Source organism: Camelus bactrianus, chromosome 28, assembly GCF_048773025.1.
Source record: "Camelus bactrianus isolate YW-2024 breed Bactrian camel chromosome 28, ASM4877302v1, whole genome shotgun sequence".
Classification (NCBI taxonomy): domain Eukaryota; kingdom Metazoa; phylum Chordata; class Mammalia; order Artiodactyla; family Camelidae; genus Camelus; species Camelus bactrianus.
The window spans coordinates 20,141,027-20,163,564 of record NC_133566.1 but is presented as its reverse complement, the minus strand read 5'-3'; the positions used below and the strand labels follow the sequence as shown (position 1 = coordinate 20,163,564).

At 53.2% G+C, this 22,538-nt stretch overlaps 1 protein-coding gene and 1 long non-coding RNA gene across 31 annotated transcripts in view; one reads left to right on the top strand and one right to left on the bottom strand.

Annotated features, from left to right (window-relative positions):
• DNAH6 (dynein axonemal heavy chain 6) overlaps window positions 1–9,247 on the top strand; it is a 150,366-nt gene extending 141,119 nt beyond the window's left edge. The window contains exons 73-77 of the mRNA XM_045519487.2: window positions 1,090–1,275; window positions 1,806–1,878; window positions 2,621–2,772; window positions 5,675–5,897; window positions 9,109–9,247. Coding sequence (XP_045375443.2) covers window positions 1,090–1,275; window positions 1,806–1,878; window positions 2,621–2,772; window positions 5,675–5,897; window positions 9,109–9,212 — 738 coding nt within the window. The 3' untranslated portion in view covers window positions 9,213–9,247. The remainder of the gene's footprint in view (window positions 1–1,089; window positions 1,276–1,805; window positions 1,879–2,620; window positions 2,773–5,674; window positions 5,898–9,108) is intronic.
• LOC105072091 (uncharacterized) overlaps window positions 1–22,538 on the bottom strand; it is a 120,508-nt gene that overhangs the window by 57,392 nt on the left and 40,578 nt on the right. For 15 of the 30 annotated variants that reach the window (XR_012502987.1, XR_012502986.1, XR_012502988.1 and 12 more), the window contains exon 2: window positions 13,810–14,109. This is a non-coding gene — a long non-coding RNA (uncharacterized LOC105072091). Of the gene's footprint in view, window positions 1–2,781; window positions 11,796–13,809; window positions 14,110–17,451; window positions 17,693–20,929; window positions 21,076–21,967; window positions 22,508–22,538 lie in introns of those variants that run through there. The other 15 variants (XR_012502967.1, XR_012502969.1, XR_012502971.1 and 12 more) reach the window with 5 other exon arrangements.

The following is a 22,538-nucleotide window of genomic DNA, read 5'->3' as shown; positions in this document are numbered from 1 at the left end:
TCTCCAGGAGCATCCATGTTGCTGCAAATGGCGTTATGTTGTCAGTTTTTATGGCTCCATAGTATTCCATTGTATAAATATACCACATCTTCTTTATCCAGTTATCTGCTGATGGACATTTAGGCTGTTTCCATGTCTTGGCTGTTGTAAACAGTGCTGCTGTGAACATTGGGGTGCAGGTGTCATCCTGAAGTAGGGTTCTTTTTGGATATATGCCCAGGAGCGGGATTCCTGGGTCATATGGTAAGTCTGTTCCTAGTCTTTTGAGGAATCTCCATACTGTTTTCCACAGTGGCTGCACCTGGGACTTTTTTTTTTCAATCAACATAAACTTGGTCTCTGATATCTTCCTATAATATTGTCCCAATATGGTTTGGCAGTAGTTCTCACAAAACTGGAACCCAGGAGAGCCGCGCAAATCTCTATGCCCTGCCTTCACCGTCAGCCGGGCGGCAAACATCACCCTGTGCTTCCCGTGGCTGCTGGTCCAGTATCTCCCAGGACCACTGCCAGCCTCTGTCTTTTGTTGAGATGAGGGGAGGATACGGGCGTGTCTTAAGAAAGTGTTTCCAGCACAAGGAAGCTCTCTGATGTCAGCTGAAAGACTGGTGTCATCTAAGAACCTCTCCTTCCCGCTGTAACTCCTGGGGCCGCGGCACATCCTGAGCAGAGCTGGCTGATGGCGTGAGGTAGTCCCCACGCCCTCACCCCTGCCTTCCATGGTTCCCAAATCGCTAACCATCAGGCCCATTCTTCCTTCGGCCTGGAGGAGAGCTGCACAGTGGCATTTCTTGAAATGTTTGGAGGACATTTTTCCACCTTCTCTTCTTTCCACTGCACTGGGTCCTGCTATTAACTGCCTGAACCACCCCTCCTCCCAGGCCTTACACCCTTGTGGTCAAGTGTTGGAAAAAAAAAAAAAAAAAGCATGAAAAGACTGGAGGGTCTGGCCCAGCAGGTGGCGTGCAGAGGACGGAAGCCAGCAAGCAGGCCCCTCAGCCCAAAGCGACACTTGCCGCCCCGAACAAGTGTCACCCCCACTCGGTAATCACATCTGTGAGGGACACCAGTCCTCTTTTTTCCTTTCAGACGTCTCTAGATACGCTCAGCAAAGCCATCGCGGGGTTTGTGGTGATGTCTGAAGAAATGGAAAAGGTGTATAACAGTTTCCTCAACAACCAAGTTCCCTCTCTGTGGTCCAGCACAGCCTACCCTTCCCTGAAGCCACTCGGATCGTGGGTCAAAGACCTCATTCTGAGGACTGCGTCTATGGACGTAAGAAAAGTCACGTCTTTGGGGTCTGATGTTCTGGGTGGCCCGAGCATCCTCAGGAAGCCCTAGCCAACTGACATACAACCACGGAGGGATGGTCTGAACCCAAAGAGACAGAAACTTCCAGAACAGTATCCCTTTGAAAGTCTTATGCTGATTACAGTGTAGTTTGCCCTGGGCCCTTACCCCATATTCCACTTTAATTCCGGGCCGTCTTTGGAGTTTCAGATCTAGTTCATGGGGCCCCAGCGGGAGGTACAGAACCAGCGTGACATGGGTCCAGACAGCCAGGTGTGACCTTGCTGCTGGCTCCCGCGCTCTAACCCCTGTAATGACCAGGTTCTGCTTTATGGTCAGCCTGGTGGCTGAGGAAGGCGGGGACAGGGCAGAAGGTAAGAATGGGGCTGGTGACCAGCTCAGAGCTAGTTTAGATTCTGCCTCCCGAGAGGCTCTCCAAAATACGCCTTTGATATAAATGACAAACTCTAGCTCAGAAAAAAAAGGTACATTATGGTGTAATGTTTCTCCTTTAGTTGTGGCTCAAAAGAGGTCAGCCTAAGTCCTTCTGGATCTCCGGTTTCTTCTTCCCTCAAGGATTTCTAACAGGTACCAGTGCGTTCCCGAGAAAAAGCCCCTAGGAAAGACAGCATTTGTGACACTCTGGGCTTCTAGGACCTGGGAAAACGGCATGGCTGCTAATGGCTTAGCATGGGGTCACTGATTACAGGGCAGTCCTGTCAGGCCCTGCTCTTCCTCGCTTGCCAGGGTGAAGCATGGCAGAAATAGCCAGGGTTCCCCCAGCCCCCTCCAGGCTCTGAGGGCAAGCCCTGTGAGCGCGCACGGCACGCCCCGACTCCCCGGGGGGCCCGAGATCCAGGGCACCACCCGCTCTCCGCCTGCTCTGGCCCCAACTCTGAGCAGCCTCCTTCCCTCTAAAAATGACTCCTGATGCCCCTCCGGTGGCCCTCAGGGATTCTGGCGAGGGAGCCCCAGAGGGGGCCAGGGGCCCTGGGCTAACAGATGCTAATTAGGTCAGTCCTTCATCTATCTCATCCTGAGTCCCTAATAAACAGCCCACACAAGAAAGACAAGCCAAGCAAGATGCTAAAGTTGGGGAGCCTGTGCTCTGAAGCCCCCTCACTGGCAGAGAGGTGCACCTCCCACTGGGCCTTCCCTCTCTTCCCAGGTAGGACCAAAATTCACACATACCCTGGCCCCACCGCCCCCCCCCCAACCCATTCAGAGTAAGATGTTGACGGTGGGTCTTCTGGATGGAGAGGCAGGGCTGTAACACTAGAGCAGCCTGGATGAGGCAAGTCGGGGCAGCAGCGTTCTGGTTTTCCTGCAGGAACCCTTCAGAACCACGCTCGGAAGTACAACTTGCCTATAGATGAGCTGAGTTTCAAGTACAACATGATCCCTGCCTATCGCGACGAAGCCGTGGTTATAGAAGCTGCCAAGACAGTGCAGTTTGGACAAGAACTGCCAATGGACACGGAGGTACTGCCCCCAACGGCTGGCACAGAGAAGCAGCTTCTGTCCCACTGCCATTCAGCATCTCGGACAGTCTTCCCCACCGTGCAGGAGCCGGGGAGGGGCGGGATGGGACTCACACCCCCAGGACGGGCTCCCCAATCAGCAGTGACAGATGGGACCTGCCTCAACTAGCCTGACCCCTGGAAATTCACTTCACAGCAGTGCCGCTTTGCTTCCCTGGATGCCCGCAGTAACTCTCTCATTCTTGCGGAGGCAATACAGCGAGAGGGTAAAAACTTTCAGAATCAGGCAGGCCTGAGTGGATCCCAGCTTTTCCCCTCCCCAGCTCTGTGTGCTAGAGCAACTACTAACACGTCTGCACCTCAGTGTTCTCGTCTGCAAAACGGGGCCCATGCCACCCAACGCAGAGCCGCAGTGCGGTGCAGACGAACCTGCAGAGACCACGTGACTGGCGTATACTGCACCCGCCATACGTAACTACTGTCTGAGGCTGCCTCGATCGGCTTCACTCACTCAGCCGCCTCCTGGCAGAACTGACGTGCTAACTTCACGCATCATGTAACTGAAACCACATTACATCCCCAGTAGGACCGCACGAGAAAAGCAGTTCACACTCTGCTTACGTGGTTTGCTCCCTGGAAGTGCGGCCCCCAGACCAGCAACATCAGCGTCCCTTGGACACTTACCTGAATGTAAACTCCAAGGACCTACTCCAGGCAGATTCGGAGTATCTGTATTTTAAAAGCCCTCCAGCAGGGTTCTCAGCCCACTCAAGTTTGAGCACCACTGCTCCAGAAGGTCTCAACCTCGGCAGCTGGTTAGAATCACTTGTAGAGCTTTAAAAACATCCTGATGCCCAGGCCACAGCCAGTGACATCACAACCATCCCAATTACATCAGGCATCATTTTCTTAAATAATTTTTTTTAATTTTTTTTATTGAAGTAGAGTTGATTTACAGTGTTGCGTTAGTTTCAGGTGAACAGCAAAGGCATCAGTATTTCTTAAAGATCCCCTGGTGACCCCCGTATGCAGCCCAGCCTGGGGCCCGCTGCTGCCAGTCTGAGCTGCCCACCTTCCATGTGCAGAGATACTGATGGGGCAGAGGAGCCTCTGCTTCAAAGCACCTGTCCGCCCCAGTGGGCCTTATAGATACAATTTGCTAAGCGTGCCATGAAATCAAAGATATGCCCCAGATCGCTTCTGTCAAGCATGTGTCCACTAGCCAGTCAGCTTAGGTGGGGTGAGTGGCTGTTAACTAAAGTTTCCTTAAAATATCATGGTCTTCGTAGGAACAGGACTTGCTCCTGGGTAACTGTATCCATACCCACCCCACTGAGATCTGACGGGCCCACTCCTTGCTCTGATTAGCAGAAACACACCAAGGCCAGACTGATCCCACATTCATGGCTTCCTCTATGAAATACTCTAACACCCCATGCTCTGAATTGCCTGTATCTTAAAATGACAATGAAAGACCTTACTCTTTTAAGGAAATTTGTTTTAGTATCAATTTTTTATGCTAAAGTATTAGCATGCAAAAGTAAGGGGGAAACCAATTTAGAAACGTACTCATCATTTTGAGGCCTTTCCCAGCCGGAGGGTGTCGCAGGCCCGGGTCAGGAACAGCTGAGGAGGCAGGAGGTGGGATGAACCCCACACCCACACAGACCTCGCCGAGGCCGCCCTGGGTGCTGGCCCTGCTCTGTGCCCCATGTGCTCTGTCTGCCACACAATGGCATCGAGACAACTCGATGGACACAAGTTTCCAGTGACCACCGGGGCCTCTGTCCCTCCAGCCACCCCAGTCCGCACACATCTCCGTGGGGTCACGTGCAGTGAACCATGCAATGCCCTGGAATCTCCGCCGTCTGTGGAGACTGCACATTGTACAGTTAGCCTGTGTCCTGGTCCTCCCAGCCAATGGCTGCTAGACACAGCCAAAGACGGCGAGATAACCTGAGTTCTGTTACAAACAGGGCCGCCGCGCACCTGGTGCCACCTTTGTGCCATTTAGGAAAAGGCCGTCCCTCTGGGTGGGTGTCCAGATGGTTCCTACATGTGGCTTGGCAAGCGGGTGCAGGATGGTTCCAGCCCCTACTCAGGGAAACCTGCACAAATGTATATAGCAGCCCCCAAACCAGGAAGGGCCGCCCACCCCACTGCACCCACGGGGCAAGTTTCAGGACACTAGAAAGTGAAGACCCACCAAAAAGAGCTTTTATAGCGACTCCTTTTATTTACCATGAAATACACTACTTACGTCCACAGTGCTGGGTCCTCTGCCTGCAGCTGTGAAGCTCCAATTACCCAAAGATCGAAGGCCCTGGGACTGGCCAGATTCACTCAGTGTTTGAGGAAGGGTGACACAGGAGCCGGAACTTGGCAGAAACTGTACACTAGTGGTGACATCTAATCACAGGACATCGAGGGGCAGGGTCTCTGTCTCTCTTTCTCCTGCAAAATTTCTTTGAAAAAATTTTCCACAGGCCTTCTGCAAATACTTTTGCAGATGTGCAAACTATCTTCCTGGAAGGACCCCCAGATCTTTGAGAGACCTTGCTAAAAATAACAGAGGAAAGTCTCAGCCTTCTCAGCCCATCTCCTTCCCACGAGAAGGGGAAAATCCTAACGTCACGATCAGAGTCTGAAGCCCACCGTGGGTCTCCCAGGGGTACCCTGTATGCACAGCCTGGTGGGGTGCTAAAGTACGAGGCGTGGTAACAGACTGAAAAGCAAGTTATTTCACCTTTCGGAGCCTCAGTAGGCTCCTCCCCGAAACGTGAGCAGTAACAGAGCCCCTCGAGTGGTTCTTAGCATTAACTGAGGATGGGGGACAGAGGGGGCGTCTCCCAACGCTGATCCCCTCCTCCTCTTCTCACCTTTACACCTCTGGTGACTTTCAGTTGCCCTCTCCTGAGGATGGCGTTCTTGTTCATGGCATGTTCATGGATGCTTCTCGATGGGACAATGAGGAGATGGTGATAGAAGACGCACTGCCCGGACAGATGAATCCAGTGCTGCCTGTGGTCCACTTTGAACCTCAACAAAATTATGAGCCAAGCCCAACACTCTACCACTCCCCACTTTATAAAACAGGGGCCCGGGCAGGAACCCTCTCAACCACAGGTGAGGATGTGCTAAGACCCGAACAAATAACAACCGAATGCAAGGGACAATCAAAGTCCAAACGCCACGCGGTAATGGGCAAAGGTGATCCTGGGCCAGTTGGCCACTTATGACATGCAAATGTATACACGATGTAAATTCTGTTTGTTTTAATACTGGGTGTAGATTGATACTACAAAACTAATGCTTGCGTCTGATAGTCTAATTAGTAGAAAACAGTTAATTGAGCAGTGACTTCTAATTTCAAAATGATGGACTGAGTAGACACTAAAATCTCTGTATCTCTTACCAAATCCATTGAGACACATCCTAGAGAAGAGATTTAAAAATAAACTAACAAATGGAATGCCATGCTTCAAAAAGGGAAATCAGGGTAGACCTGAAACTGAGCTACAGCCCTTCACAAAAGGAACCAGATGGAAAGAAAGCCATGTCAACAGAGAAGCTGAAGAATTGAGAGCAGACAGCTAGAGGGTGAGCCAAGAGAATGCACCGAGAAAATCCCTCAAAATACAGCACAACGCAGTTTTTCTTAAAGTGACAGGACACTATGGAGAAAGCCAACATTTCCAACATTTATCTAGTAGGCAATCTGGGAGGGGAAAGGAGAGAGAATGGAAGAATGGTAATATTTTTTAAAAAGGTAACGGCTGATCATTTCCCAGAACTGGAGAGACACTTGAGTTCTAAGATTGAGACATTTCACACAGTGGTGGGGGTAATTTTTAAAACTAAGTAACAAACAAATACTCAATTTTAAGAGAGCTCATAGCAAAGTGATACTAAAGATTATCAGAGATAAAGAAAAGTCTCAAAGCTAAAGAGATAAACTGTATTAATATGCTGGAACTAAAATTCCAGAAAGTGATAGTCAGACTGGCATCGGACATTTGTCCACAGTGCGCATAAAAGGTGACAGAGAGACCTCTTCAAAGGGCTGGGAAAAAACACTTTGAACCAGAACTGCAAATCCAACCACGTTATCATTCAACAGGGAAGGCGTGAAAATAAAGACCCCTGGACATACGGAGGCTCTAAATTAATCACCACGGACCCTCCATTTCATACCCACAAACACAGTTAAATCTTTAATAGTTTGACTGTAAAAATTACTTTACCAATAACGTGGAGCCAAGTTTCCAGATGACAGAAATATGGGCAGAAAGAACTAAAAAAAAATTTCTCATTTAAATGGAGACTATAGGTCCTCATGGTATTTTTCATCAGTAAAATACTCAACGAAAGTATGTTCTCTGAGGGTAACACACAGAACAGACTGAAAGAGACGTTCCTACCGCACGCCTCCACCTCCCACTCCCACGACAGATCTAAACAAGAACTCAGCGGTATTTTTTAAACTAACGACGGTACTGACAACGGCATTTGTGTGGACACGTGCTTTTATTTATCCTGGATGACTGTCTGGGAGGGGGGTGACGGGACCACATGGCAGGGACATGTTTAACTTTTTAAGAAACTGCTAAACTTTTCCAAAGTGGCCACACCTTCACATGCCCGCCAGCATGTACGAGGGCTCCCGTCCCTCCACATCCTCACCGCCACTTAGTATGACCAGTCCTCCCACTTGTAGATGTAGATAACTGACAGACAGACGGACGGACGGAGAGATAAATACAGACAGATGGATAACAGTACAGTGGAATCTCTTCGCATTTCCCTAACGGCTCATTACAGTGACCGTCTTTTCTGGTGCTTATTTATATCTTCTCTGATGAAGTGTCTGCTCAAACCTTTGACCTATTTTTTCACAGTCTTTTGTCTCCTTATTATTGGCTAAAATTCCAGCAGGAGCTCTGTGGTTCTCAGTAAGAGGAACCAAGGAAAGGTAGTAATTAAAATGATGCTGCACTGGCACAAGACTCAAAAGACACATCAAATGTACTAGACAGAGCGCCCAGAAGCACACCGTGCACACGTGGGAGCTTGGCCTGTGACAGCAGCCGCGCTAAAATCCGGCCAGAAGAGAGACACTGTTCCACAGACGGTGCTGGGACAGCTGGTTGTGCCAAACTCAGATCCTTCTCTCACATGCATACAAAAATTATATCACAGATGGATTCCATAGACGTAATCATCACTAAATTTTAAAATTATTAACCCTAATGAAATAACGGCACAAAGTAATCGTTATCAACAGCTGCTGACATCCCAGCCAGGAAACGCAGTTAGACTTCCTGATGGACGTGCACACCACCTAGGATGTATTCGCACCGAAAATCTCAACCCTGAACGTGATCGTGCCTTTAGATCTAACCAGCCTTGCAGGCCTAGAGGAACATGTGTAAAATCACAAGGATGCTGACAGCAAAGCTCAGACTCTGGGAAACTTTACAGGACAAACAGCTTAGTTATTTCAACAAACATATTACAAGGAAGGGACAAAAGTGACAGAGGGGGTCCCTAAATCTCTAAATGAAAGAGATTTAAGACACACGTCACTGCTGCGAGCTGTGGACCTTATCTGAACCCTCAAACTAACGGTTACTATACGTACACACACTGCATATTTACTGTAAGATGTCACTCGAGCACCTGCCAAGGCCCCACGCAGGGAATGACACACAAAGGGGAGGGGAGATGCAGGCATTCTCTGCTGGGGACGCCACCACCCTGCCTGACTGCCACACAGGCGGGCCTTGCTGTGAATGCCAGAAACAGCGACTCCCGTCCTGAGGGCAGGGCCCTCCTCTTCTCACGCCGGTCCTGACCCCCTCACACAGGCCCACAGGGAGGAAGCTGCAAGGGTGACCTCTTACTTCAGGTGTCCCAGAGCTGAGGACAGGACACCCGTGACTACGCTTAGTCTTCTCGGGAGCCCCAGTTCCTCCCTGCTGGGGGGAACGAGGGATGGATGGATGGATGGATGCCCGTCCTACCGACTGCATCCCCCGAGTCGCACGGAAAGCTCAGGCCTCAATCCTGGCCCAGCGCTCCCTGAAACAGACTGCGGAGAACTTGAAACTTGGTTTATAAGGTTATACAAAGTCTGGGCAGGTCCTAAAGGATCGTTTGTTCCAGCATCTTCACTTTGTAGAGCATAAAACTGAAATCTGTAGGGGACTGTTTGCCCTTCATCTTTAGAGGCAAATTCAGTTCTGGAACCCAGGTGTCTTGACTCCAGTACAGTGATTTTTGTATTAAGCGGTTATTCTTTAAGTAATGACCCTTTTCACTCTGTGTCCTTCACTAGGTCATTCAACCAACTTTGTGGTGACCGTCCTCTTACCCTCCAAGCGGCCCAAAGATTACTGGATTGCCAAGGGATCGGCCCTGCTCTGCCAGCTGAATGAGTGAAAAGGCGCCGCCTCTGGGCGGAAAGAGAACCTGGCCAGCGATCTTTCCTGACAGGCAAGAAAAGCCTGCGTAAATTCTACGTGAGCAAAAAGTGTGACTTCTGAAATGGCTTAAGGGTAGTAAGGGTGGCTTTTATTTCTCTTTTAACCTAAAATAAAGTGTTTTGAGTTTTCCTTTCTATTGGTGATTCAAGCTCTGATGTGAAAGCACTTCCCTCTTAAGCCTGCCCTCCCCCGCCCCCCAGCATGAGGGGTGGACACACCCAGCAGTAGGGGGGGGGGTCTTGGGGGGAGGGCGTGGACAGGGCGGGGTCAGCGCTCTGCACTGCCTCAGCCCTTGGGGCTTCCTTCCTCTTCACACTGAAGAGAAAGGCCTGTGGACACACCGATCACACGGCCCCAGGTCCTTGGGCTTCTAGACGAGATTAAGGCTCAGAGCCCAGTGCATGAGATCTTGGCCCCTGGTGCTATTCCCCCCACTCTGTGGGGTAAGATTACAACCCTTAGAAGAGCCTTCAGTGTTTTCATGAGAATGCAGCTCGGCCCTGCCCCGGTGCAGAACAGTTGTCAGCTTTAGGATGAACCCACGTGAAAACTGGCCAAGTCCCGCTCAGGTGCCTTTGCGCCCCGGCCACCGCAAAAGCAGAGGATGTCGGGCCAGGGCTGAGATGCACCGGCCACTGCGGCAAAGTGTTTTGCATAAGCCCTGCCAACAGGGTCTGTTTGCTTTCATGGTCGTATTATAAGCCAAGAAACTGGGTACTACCCAGCTAGGATGTGGACCTCTGGAGACAGCCACGCCACCGCCTTACAGAAAGCTAAAAGAACAATCCTACCCTCGCATCTTACCTCCTCCCAACCCTCGCCGCCTTCATCCCACACCCACCAGAGTTAACAGATCCCCCCATGAGGCAGGGAGCGCCACCCCATTAGTCAGAGGTCAGTGCAGGGATCAGAAACTGCTCTTGGTGCTTCAAGCAGGAACCCGTGCTTCCAAAGCCACGGGAATGGCTGCAGCTGCAGAAGTCACAGGGCTGCCGTCAGGCCCCGCAGCGGCTGAAACCCAAGGTCAGAAAGCTGCAGGAAACTGTGCCAACCGCACAAGCACAGCACACTCGCGCAGCAGGTGAGCAGGCAGAGGGACGCAGAGCCTGGCCCCTGCAGACTGGGGTCTGCGGGAGCCCGCCCGTAACGCCCCCGCTGCTGGAGAAAAAGGCTTCTGCCCCCTCACCTTCCAGATCTCACGACAGAGGACCTCATTAGAAGACGCACCCACAGCAGCGAGGGAATCTGGGGGAGGTGAGCCCTCCTACCCCTGCAGCACGGGCACAGAACGGCGCAGAGGCGGTGGGCGTGCGTCCCGAGCGCCCCCGCGTCGCTCTTTCAGTGAGACCCCAAAGGTCTTCTCGGCCCTGGAAATGACTGAGAATGAACCCACCAGAAAGCTTCTGGAAAGGAAGGGAAGGCCGGCAGAGCTGCACGCCCCGGCAGTCAAGGCACCGCAAACCAGGTCAGGAACAGGCACACCTACTTCTTATTGGCCCCATCAGGTCCTGGGCAGACCCTCTGGGTTTCCGGGAGCTGCTCAGAGGCCCGGGAGAACCGTAAGGAAACTCTGCCGTAGGCGGGAGACCCCGGTCTGTAACCGTGGGAGCGGGGGGAGGCGGGGGGCAGCTGTGCTGGCCTGAAAGGTCCCATTTCACACTCGACCAGAGCAGTTCTACTTACTCACTTTATACACAGATTCTCCATAAGATTTTATTTGAGAAAGACAAAGGCATATAAATAAGAAATAAGTAACAGGACAGGAAAAGGGGGGACGAGTTTGAAAACCACCTTCCCGCACAGAACCCCTGACAAAGCCTACCCGGTCCCCCGTCTTCAGCCTGTGGATGAGACACTCACACCGTGCACAGCGCAGGCACTTGCCAGGGCAGGAAGCACCCTCGTCACCAAACCTTGACCAGAGGGGAGCAGAACAAGAGCCCCAAGGCCTGCTGACTCCCCGCACCCAGAACCAGGAGCAAACGCGGAGGGGAGGAGCCCAGGGACAGGGTCCCCGGGGGCAGCCAGGCCCAGGGCAGGGCCCGGAGCAGCAGGGAGAGGGCTCAGAGGACGGAGGCAAAAGAGGTGTTTGCTGGATATACACTGGGGGGAAAAGTCTATATTAAAAAGGTAGTTAATTGTTTTCATACAATTCATTGATGATTAATTATTTACACACAGCTCGTTATGTCACAGAACCATACACCTCCCCAGGCATTGGTGGAGAGCCCAGAGTCATTCCTTGGAAGAACAATAACCAACGCTGGCTTTGCCTCTGAGTCTCTCCCCCTGGGCTGGGCCTAAGGCCAGACCAGAGTGTGGGGTGCAGGCACGGCTGTCCTTCAAGTCCCAGGGGTCAGGGTCTTGGCGGTTACAGGAGGGGTGTCTCTGTTTGGAAGGCCAGCACCAGCACCCAGAACACAAGGGTCCAGAGAGACCGACAGGCACCGCTGGCCACCACCTCCCACAGCGAGGGAGCCGCAGCTCGGCAGAGATGTGCCCGTCCAGAACGGGGACCTGGAGCTGAGGGACCGCAGCACTTGGGGGCAAAGAGAAAGGCAGAGTCTCAGGGCACAGAGGGAGCACCTGGATACCCCGAGGCCCCCAAAGGCCTGCACTGCTTCTTTCCACCTCTCTTCTCCAAAGACAGAGATGGAGCTTAGGGTGGTAATAGATTTCTGGTGTCTTGGCTCTGGTTACGACTGCTACAAAAAACCAAATGGTGCATGCAGTAGGACTCGCACCGCGGACAACTCTCCCCTAGCCAGCTGCTTCTGGTCCAGGATTATTAAGACCCTCGAGGTAAGAAGTGCCAACTCAGATCCGCTAATCCTCAGCCTCTCGGTAATGGCAGGCAGGGTCCCTCCTCCCAGACCACACACAGAGGCACAGCCAAGCCATGAGGATTCCTCCCCAGGTCCCGGGCTCTGCCCCTACCCCAGCCTGGGTCTCCTGTGACCGCCACGCAGGCGCCCCAGATCAAGACAGTATGAGCTGATGGGCCACCCATAAATGGCCACCTTGAAAGGATATGGCCCAGGCCAAAAAGGTACTAAACTAAGAGCAGTGTATTCCTCCATCAGTGAAGGATGCCGGAGCAGCCACCCTGGGTCAGGCACCGTGGGCGACATGGACACCAACAGAATCTGTCCCCTGCTCTCCAGGTCGTATTTGGCTGCCAGCTTATGTCCATTTAAGAATGCAAATCCCACAGCACCTGGATGCCGGCCTCAGACCTTCCAGTGCTTGCTACTTCTCTCAGGCATGAGACTCTCACAGTCACTCCACCCAGTGACCTATCTCACCCCTCCTCCTCTTGACCTCCCAGGCTCCAGCCAGAATGACTCCATCCTGGGTCCTTTAACATGATCACTCTGCCCCCACATCAGGCTTTCACACTGTTCCCTTTGCTTGGAGCGCCTTCCCCTCCTTGTTGAGTTGTTTACACACTCATTCAACATTTAATATTAACCATATCTGCAGGTTATCAGATCCCTGAATCTCCTGATCCAGACTCAGAAGCTCTGTGCATTGGGCTCCACTTTGTCAGGTTTCTACTCCGCATCAGCCCAAAAGTCGCTTCCTCCTGGAGGCCTTTCCTGATCCCCCACCCCCACCCTAAGTTAGGTACTGACGTCCCACACACACACACACGTACGCACACACGCTGCCCCTGCCCCCGACACACCCCTTGCCAATAATCATCTCAGAATCTGGCTTCCTCCCCAGACTGTGAGTTCCATGAAGGCAGCACCGATGTGGGTCGGGTTCATCCCAAAGCCACAGCACACAACAGTGGGCACACAGGAAGAACTCAGAAAGTCTGGGTTAAACTGAACTGGATCCTGGATCTCAAGACTCTCTGGTGTCATTTTCCAGCAGCTTCCTGCCCTGCAGACCAGGCTGAGTCCCCATCTTTGGCTCCTCTACCCACCTCTGATGCACCCACTGGGCAACTCTGAGAGCATACATTCTGTGGTCACCACGCTCCCTGCAAAATGTGGGGGCTGAACGAGCCCAAGCTATGAGCCTGTCCCTGACCTGCGGTGGAGAAAGGGCTGAGAAATCAAGTTCTCTTCAGCCTCTAGTCCAGCCTCATGCTACTTTTAACAGATCTATCCGTGCCCCGCCCCCATCTGTTCCTTTTTTTCTTTTTTTGAGGGGGAGGTAATTAGGCTTATTTATTTATTTATTTTTAATGGACATACTGAGGATTGAACCCAGGACCTCCTGCATGCTAAGCACACCCCCTACCACTGGGCTATACCCTCCCCTCCGGTCTGTGCTTTAACACAGATGAACATGTGGTCCTGGCCCGGCTTGAAGCAACTACTTTTAATCTGGACACATCTCTATCAGAGATGCCCAGGGCCCTGAGGAACAGGAAAGGCTGCTCCGTGACACTGGGACGCTCACCCCTATCAGAGCCTCGAACCTCCGCCCCTTGAGCAGTGCGCCCCGCATTCCTGGGCTGCTGCCCACCCGCACTCCTGGCGTGAGGACGGATCCCGCGATGGGTTCCTGGATGGCCCAGCCCGGTCCACCCGCCTCACCTCTTCTCCAGTCGGACCCACAGGTCGCTGAACTGCCGGAGCCGCTGCCTCCGCCGCCACCTCCGCTTCTTCCGGCACTTTCGTTCCGCCCCGCCTGACAGATCGGCACTTACTGGCAGACACGTGGAGCCGCAGCACGTGCGGCGGCAACAGTGAGCGCCCAGACCTCCCAGCTTCCGGTACCGGCGCTTCTGGGCAGGCACTTCCGGGGCGGGCACTTCCGGAACAAAGACTGCGGTAGAGGCAGGCCGCCAGTGGCTACGATGAGGCTGCAGATCCGCGGCTTTTACTCTTCTCTCTCTAAACAGGGGAGGAAGGAGAGGGATCAGAGGAAGGTCCCACAGCACGGGCCCTCCCCCACCCTTAAGGCTCAGGACCAGGCAACAGGCAGGTAGTGTGAAAGTTCAAGCCGGCTAAGGAGGCAGGGTTCTCAAGGCCACCTCAGAGAACTGATTGAGGTGGGAAGCCCCATGAAACAGACCAGCAGGACCCCCAAGCAGGGCCACTACTCTCCTGCCAGCACCATCTGGTTCCTGGCCCAGAGGCATTATCTCCCTTTTTGCCTCTAAGACGGCTTACTTCTAGGACAGTGGAACTTACCCCTAAGATTATATAGGCTCCCTGAGCTAACTCCTGATTGGTCATTTGTGGTACCTCATTTGCACAAAGCTCACACCTGGTTGGTCCATTTCTCTCCCTCCTGATTGGTCCATTTTTACAAAGCTCATTCCTAAATAGTCAACTTTGTTACACCTTATTTGCATATGATGTTGCAAAGTGTTGCAAAGACTGGCAGCCTATAAAAACTTATGTAAGGCTACAGATGGGGTTCAGAGCTTGGAGTGTTAACTCCTCTGGGCCCTGTGGCGTAATAAACCTGAGTTCTCCAACTCTCCGAGCGCTGCTTGGTCTCTCGCCCAGATCCAGGTTGCTGTCACACTGAGCTGTAACACCGAGCTGTAACACACTTTGCTGCAACATGATCAGTCTGTTGCCTGTTTCTCCCACACACCCTCGATGTCACCCTCGCAATGTCACTGGCTTTGAAGGTGGAGGAAGGGGCTGTAAACCAAGGAATGTGGGCAACCTCTTTAAGCTGAAAGAGGCGAGTGAGTAAACAGATTCTCTAGAGCCTCCGGAAAGGAATGCAGCCCTATCAACACCTTGATTTCAGCCCCGTGGGACCTGTGTCAGACTCCCAACGTACATACCTATAAGATCGTAAATCTCAGCTGTTTGAAGTCACTGAGTTTATGGTAATTTGTTATAGCAGCAAAAAAAGTACTACAGCATCCTGAGGAGAGTCTGGGGGAGTGGGGCATGGACTCACTAAACACTCAGGCTCAGCCCAACAGGACCCCCAGCCCTTCCTCTTCTCTGCAGGGAAGGCAGCTTCACAGCCAGAGCATTTCCGGTACATGCCAGCCTACTGATAGGTGGAGGGTAGTGGCTGCGGGTTGCCCACCCCTCACCCCACACACGCACCCCTCAGTCTTCCTAATAATACCCGCCTGCCCCAAGACCCAGGGTGCTGGCAGGGCTGCACTGAGCTAGGTGACCGGTTAGCAGCCCTCCCGCCCCCATCCACACCAGGCTAACCAGGTTCAAGTTCCATATGCTCAGAATCATCCCTCAAGGATTATCACGTGGCTGCCGAGGAGGGGAAAAAGGAAGCAGGTGCCCCCACAGCCCTGCCCTGGTCCTCCTCGCCCATTCCTTCATGATGGGCATCTCCCTCACTCTGGGCCCTTAGGCCCTCATCCCTTCTTCTCCCTGAATAGGAGCTCCTTTGAAGACTTCGTGCTCCCTCATGACCTCCCCAGGAGCAGAACGCCAGTTCAGCGCTGAAAACTCTTAGATGCTACCCGCAGGACAGCCTGTGTGTCAGGCTTCAGAACAGCAGCTACCACTGCACACACCAAACTCCGCAGGGTCGTGGGAGAGGGTGAACCCAGGCCGGAGCAGTGGGGTGAGAAAAACCCCAGCTCAGCTGGTCAGCCTGGGGCCAGGGCCTGAGAAGTCACCAGGAGACCCAGCCCACCCTGCTTTCCAAGAGAACATAGTCCAGGGAAAGACTGTCATTCTAAGTGAAGTAAGCCAGAAAGAGAAAGAAAAATACCATATGATATCACTTATATGTGGAATCTAAAAAAATGACACAAATGAACTTATTTACAAAACAGAAACAGACTTACAGACATAGAAAACAAATGTATGGTTACCGGTGGAGGGGGGCAGGGATAAATTGGAAGTTCAGGATTTGCAGATACAAACTACTATATATAAAATAGATAAACAACAAGGTCTATTGTTTATATCGCACAGGGAAATATATTCAATATCTTATAATTACCTATAATGAAAAAGAATGTGAAAAGGAATATATATATATATATAAAACTGAATCACTATGCTGTACACCAGAGACTAACACAACATAGTAAACTAACTATACTTCAATTTAACAATGGGAAAGAGCCACAGACCCCCCCCCCCCACTACCTTCCCCCAAACCAAGCAGAGAACCACTCAGGGAGGGCTGGGCTCTCCCTCCAGAGCTGACGGAGAACAGGAGGGAGGGATGGATGGAGACCTGGGGCAGGATTTCCCCAGACAAGGGGACGAGGGGAGGGCACTGCGGACAGAGGAAAGAAAGACCATCAGCAGAGGGAAAGAGGCAGCCACGGGGACAGAAGGTTTTCTGGTGTCAGAAGCATATCCGTGCTGGGAAAAGGTGGGTCCGGGTGCCAAGGCTTCAGCATGAAGAGACTGGACTTTGGAAGAGAGGACAGCAGGAAATCCTGAAGGTTTCAGACTAAGGGCCACTCGCAAGATTAGTCCCATAGAAAGGTGGAGAAGAACCAGAGGGTGATGACCTCGGGAGCAAAGGGGGCAAAGCCAACAAAGATTTTCATGGAGGAAGGTGGGAAGTGAGAGGTCTTAGGTGAGGGCTTTTGTAAACGAGAAGGTGCGGTGCGAAGAACCGATGTTCCTGAGACACTGGATGCAGGACACGAAGAGAGGTGGGGGCTGGGACAAGCCCAGGAGGGGTCCGACCTTTCCCGCTAAGAGGGGACCCAGAGACGCATGGCCCCTGGGATGGAAAGCCGACTCCCAGGGGGATCCTCTGGAGGGAGGGGATAGAGTAGGCCTGGCCTGAGATGACGTGAGGTGAAGATGGCTGTTCTGAGGAGAAAGAGGGCACCTGGAGAACGGCAGCCGTCGGGCGGACCCCTCTCCAGCCTCTAGGCAGAGGGCAGCATTTTCCTCCTGGAGGCCTCTCTCTACAGCTGAGGGCTCTGCCAGCAGGGGGCGCCGGTGACCACGCACGGGAAGGGGTGGGACGCATGGAGGGGGTGCTAAGGGCTGACCTGTGTCCCCTCAACATTCACACGCTGAAGCCCTAACCCCAGGACCTCAGAATGCGGCTGTATTTGGAGAAGGACCTTCACAGAGGTGATTAAGTTGAGATGAGGCCCTCGGGGTGGGCCCTAATCCAGTGTGACTGGTGTCCTTACAAGAAGAGGAGGTTTGGACACACAGAGACACCAGGACTGCGTGCACATCGAGGAGAGGCCACGAGGGGACAGTGAGAAGACGGCCGTCTGCAAGCCAGAGGGAGAGGCCTCAGAGAGACCAAACCTGCCGCCACCTTGATCTTGGACTTCTAGCCTCCAGAGCCGTGAGACTGTCGAAGCCACCCGGCCTGTGGTACCTCGTCACGGCGGCGGGGGCAGGAAGGGTCACCGTGTGCCCACTGGGGCTGGACACGGAGCAGGGGCTAGCAGGAAGGCCGGCGCGGGGTGGGCAGCATTGCCGCGGGTGGCGGTGGGTCGGGGCCTCCTGAGTTCTTCACAGAAGGGTCCGCAGGGCCAGAGGATGACTGTGCATGAAAACAAGACATAAACAGACCTGGGGGGAGGAAACAGCTCAGAGAGAGGGAAGGGGCTTCGCTCCTGCCCCGGGACGGGTCTGACAGGCACCCCCTGCACCTCCGGGCCCCTGACCTTACGTGGTAACTGACTCACCACCTGCCTCCCTAAAACTTCGCAGATGCGCAGGTCAAAGGCACTGATCGTTAAGTCTAATCGCCCTTCCTGGGCCCCAGGACCACGGGGCACCCTTCCCTTCACCTTCCTTTCTGTCCCCAAGCACTGCTTAGGGAAGGCCAGGGTGGCCTCCGCCGCCCCACGTGCCGGGCCAGGCAACGCAAGCCGGACACAGACCCGGCCACAAGGGGGCGCCCGCGGAGCCCGGGGCCGAGAGAGGCTCCGTGGCAGTGCCGGGGTCCCTCCGGACACAGCCCACCTCGGCTCCCCGAGCTGCCCCCCACCCAGGATGGAAGCACAGGAAGGTCACGTGTGGACGGGCCGTCCAGCGAGGGTGCGCTCCACCCACAGCCTCCGCGCTGCGGAGCGTCGAGCACCGTGTGGCTGCCCATGAGATGCTCTGCGGTAAGAAAAACGAGCCGAAATGTGGCAGCTCTCGTGAGCCCCAAACATACCCCCCAATACACACCCTGGGACCAAGAAATCACCCTGCCAGCCCCCTCCCTGCTGTCCAGCCCGGTATGTTCAGACGGCTTCCGCAGCGGGGCCTCCCAGCAGCCCTGCCAGGGAGGCCCGGAGAGAGGGGAACTCTGAGGATCAGAACCGTGCAGCGAGCTGCCCAGAGTCGCACAGCTAAGGGGACACCAAGTCCCAACCTCCCGCCTCTGAATCCAGTGCTCAGTCCTAATCATTCTCATTTATATAAACCCACCACCTCTGAGACCCCAGCCCCGTTCTGTCCTATGTGTACTTTAAAATGCACATTATATGAAAACAGTGACTTCACCTGCCTACACTATGAAAGACCGTGGAAGCTTTCAATACACCCTCAAATGCTGAGCTGTGTGTCTCTTTATCCCTCTACCCCAACCCCTGCATTTTAATGACAGAAGTGGAGTGATGCTCTCACCTCTTAGAAGATCCAATGAAGTCACTTTTTCTAGACACTGGAAGAGTTAGATTGAGTTTTAAACAGTATTAAAGATTTATCTGGGGGTGTGGGGAGGGTATAGCTCAGTGGTAGAGCACATGCTTAGCATGCATGGGGTCCTGGGTTCAATTCACAGTACCTCTATTTATATAAATAAGTAGATCGAATAAAATCCCCCCTCAAAAAACCCAAAACAAAACAAAACAAAGGATTTTTTAGAAAGGTTATCTCATAAGATTCTCCCACACAAGCCTGTTGTTCTGGAGACGCTAAAGGGGATGATTTTACATAGGAGGGTGGAGGTGTGATACACTGAAACTGTGACAGTTGGGGGTGCAACGCAGTGGCTGCAGGTAAGGCTGAAACAGTGGGTTCTCTCCCCACCTCCCAGCCTCAGCCTCCCCTCCCTGCCCCTTCTCCTCCTAGGGTTTAACAAGTTAACCATTACCCTAGTCAAATACAGAGCAGGGTTTCTACCCTCAGAAGTGTTTCTCCTATTTCCAGCAGCCTTTGAAAGACCTTTGAGAATCCTCACACTGTGATGTCGCCGTCAATTTCCACTTCATGGACAGCAGGCCTCCTGCTGTTTCCTTGAAATGATGCTCTTTCATTTTCAAGTCAAAAGCCTTCATCTTCTCCTTTGTCATCTTTTTTCAATCATGTCATTTAGGTCAGACCCTCCTCTCTCTTTTCCAGAATCTCTTCTCTTCAGCACACCCCTCCCTTTGCACCAGCAGCCCCTCCACACAGGCAGCCCTGAACGTGCAAGGTGACCTCCCCCCACACCATCCTGCTCCACCTTCTAAATGCCAAACATGGCCTATGACCTTTGGCCACTGGGCCACCTGCCAAGCCCTCATTCCACAGGGGCAGGCACATTTCCCATCCTCCCCACAACCCACAAGGGCCCTGGGAACAGGACAGGCCTGGAGGAGTCACAGGAAATGCATGAGATATCTGGCCCCTAACAGCTCCACCGGCCCTGCCATCTGCCCCTCTGACTTCCAAAGCCCCCACTCATGTTAACTTTTTTCTGCTGCTTCAAATTTTAATTTCGCAACTGATCTGGACCTTTCTCCCCACTTCCCCCGCCTCCACCCAGAGTGCACGTACGAATCAGCACCACCATAATTCTGCTAGGCCTTCGTTCCTGTATTTCTTGCTTTCCCCTTCCTCTTGCTTGCTTTGCCTTGGTTTGACTTGCTCCCGCTCTAGACTCTAGAAAGCTCATTGGATCTTCTGACACTTGCAGGGTGACGCTGGATGCAGCCTCTCTGGTCCCCCTCCCCACGCCAGGTGCAGACATTCCTTTTCAACGCCTATAGTCACTTGCCTTTCCTGTGCCCCGGCTCTGACACACCTGGACAGCATCACTCACACCCACCAGCTCCCTCCTCTCTCTTTCCCAGTGTCCTCCTGCAGGTGAGGGAGACAACACCCCCCCAACTCAAAACCTCTGCTGGACCCATCACTTCCCCATGATCTTAGTGGGGGAGGGACAGAAGCCGTGGTTCATCCCACCTCTCTCCTGTAGGGCGCCTGGCCAGCCGCCCCCCTCCCCTAGATGGCCCCCAGGCGAGGCGTGCACTCACTGCACCAGCTCGGCCACGCTCACTGCAACACGGCGGGCGGGGTGGAAGCCATGCCTGGAAATGCCGGCATCCTCCCCAGCCTCTCGTGTGCCACCCCTGTACAAACACCATGAACACTTCCCGTTGCATTGCGCTCATTTGTTGCTGGAAGCCCCCGAAAGCCGCAGCCGAAGTTTTGCTCCATCATTTCTCAGGTTACCTAAGCCAGCCGGGAGACTTTCAGACTTGCGCCCCTCCCTTCTCTGAAGGCTGGTTCTCGCCACCTGCTGCCTAAGCCAGGAGGTCACTGCCGAATCCCTAAAGCCTCATCCTTCGACGGGGACCCTGGAATTAACTCTCATCAATGCCCCTCTCCGTTCTTAAGTTTCCTAGAGAATAACTTTCTCAGCTGCGGCCTCTCATTCAACACCTACATCTGCCCCGTTTTGTTTTTGGAGCCCTTCCTGACCTCAGTCCTTTGTACACAGGATGTCCTGGCGCCATCAGGCAATGTCCTTATTCTTGCATTTAAATGCGCGCTGAGCTGGGCAGAGGACAGGGGCTCTCACCTGGGAGCTCTCATGGCTGAAGATGACGGAGCTGAGGTCCCCGCACTTGTAGTGTTATACGAGGTCCTCTGTCGTGCAGGGATCTGAAGGCTGCCTGCTCACAGGCTCTCCTGCTGCAGGAGGGTCTGGTTCAAAGCAAAGATGACCTGAGGGGAGAAAACATACCTCTCTTTTAAGTCCACTGACAAAGCAATCATTAGCTACCACCTTATTTCTTTTGTCCATGTTGGCAGTAGCCTCAACTCTGCGTAAGGACATGGACACTGCTGCTAGAAAAAGGGGGGGGGGGACACAAATCCCTGGATGGTGTCCAACGAAGAGGAGGACAGTCCTGCCCAAGTCAGCCCCCACTAGACGCCTCCTGGGAAAGTAAGTGCCTTGAGAGGGACACCGACAACCTGGAACTCTCCTACGAGAGTGACCAAGAGGTCAGGAGACCCCGAAAGCTGGTCTGTGGGGGATGGCTAAAGCTGGGGAGGTGGGGCAGGGAGGCACCGGGACCCACAGACACACGTCCCAACGGGTTTCAACCACCTGAAGGACTGGACAGGATATATTCACAGTATCCACAAGTCTTTTTCCAACCATCAGGGCGGCATTTGGCGACTAAGGGATTCATTAGGTCCATGAGATGTCAATAGTAGTTATTATGGAAAACAGGGAGCGGGGAATGAAGGCTAAACAAAATCAAGCACGTTTTTATCTTTATGGAACTTCTCAGAGTCTCGATGCACTAATGCGCAACGCGCTGCCTCTCCCCGAGGTGGGGAGAGCGTGCTGGCTTTCCGAGCTGATTTCAGAGCACATCACAAGAGAAGGGTTGGCTGGAATGTCTTTGGGGAAAATCCAGACTCAAGAAATTTTACAAAGCAGCGGATTCTCCGTGGCACTGGAGAGCTAGGTCAGAGGGGGAAGGCAGGACTCGCACCAGGTGGGAATTGGGGTCGACCACCCTCTGCAAGGCTCCTGACAGCACCGGAGATGCTGTGGCATTTTCTCTCTCATCCCCCCAAGTATGGATGCAGACATCTCTATCACCTTTGACAGCTGCCCCAGTAGTCAGTGTATAGGATACGGTCTTTGCTGGAATGTTCCCTCCCCCTTGGCTGAAATGCAGGCAGGCGGGGTCCGTATGAGCATTCTGACCATGAAGTCTTCAACAGGAAGTTTTCGGTTGTCCAGCGATAAGACATCGCAGGTCTCAAGTCATCAAATGACGCCGTGCGGCCCCGCCCCCTTCTTCCTCCTTCCACGCTTTCTCACTCTGAGTGGCAAAGAGGCCAGAAGTCTTGTCGACTTGCTTCCCACAGGCCACTGCGCACAGGCCTGCCTGCCGCACACCCTCCGTCCATGCCACTGCCTGGCTTGGTGACTCTGTCCCTGCTGGGGGGGGGCTTTAACTAAAGGGGGAGGAGGCAGTTCCCTGTTTGTAAAATCCCCTCCTCTCCTCTCTTCTCTTTACATGCCCCCCCACCATCAGAGACACCTCCTCCAGCCTCTCCTGGAGGTCGGCTCCCCAGGAATCTGCAAACCAGCCTCTTCTATCTTGGGATGGGACTTCCGGGTCATGCCGTGCTCCCACCCTCCCCAGCCCTCCACTGGTGACACA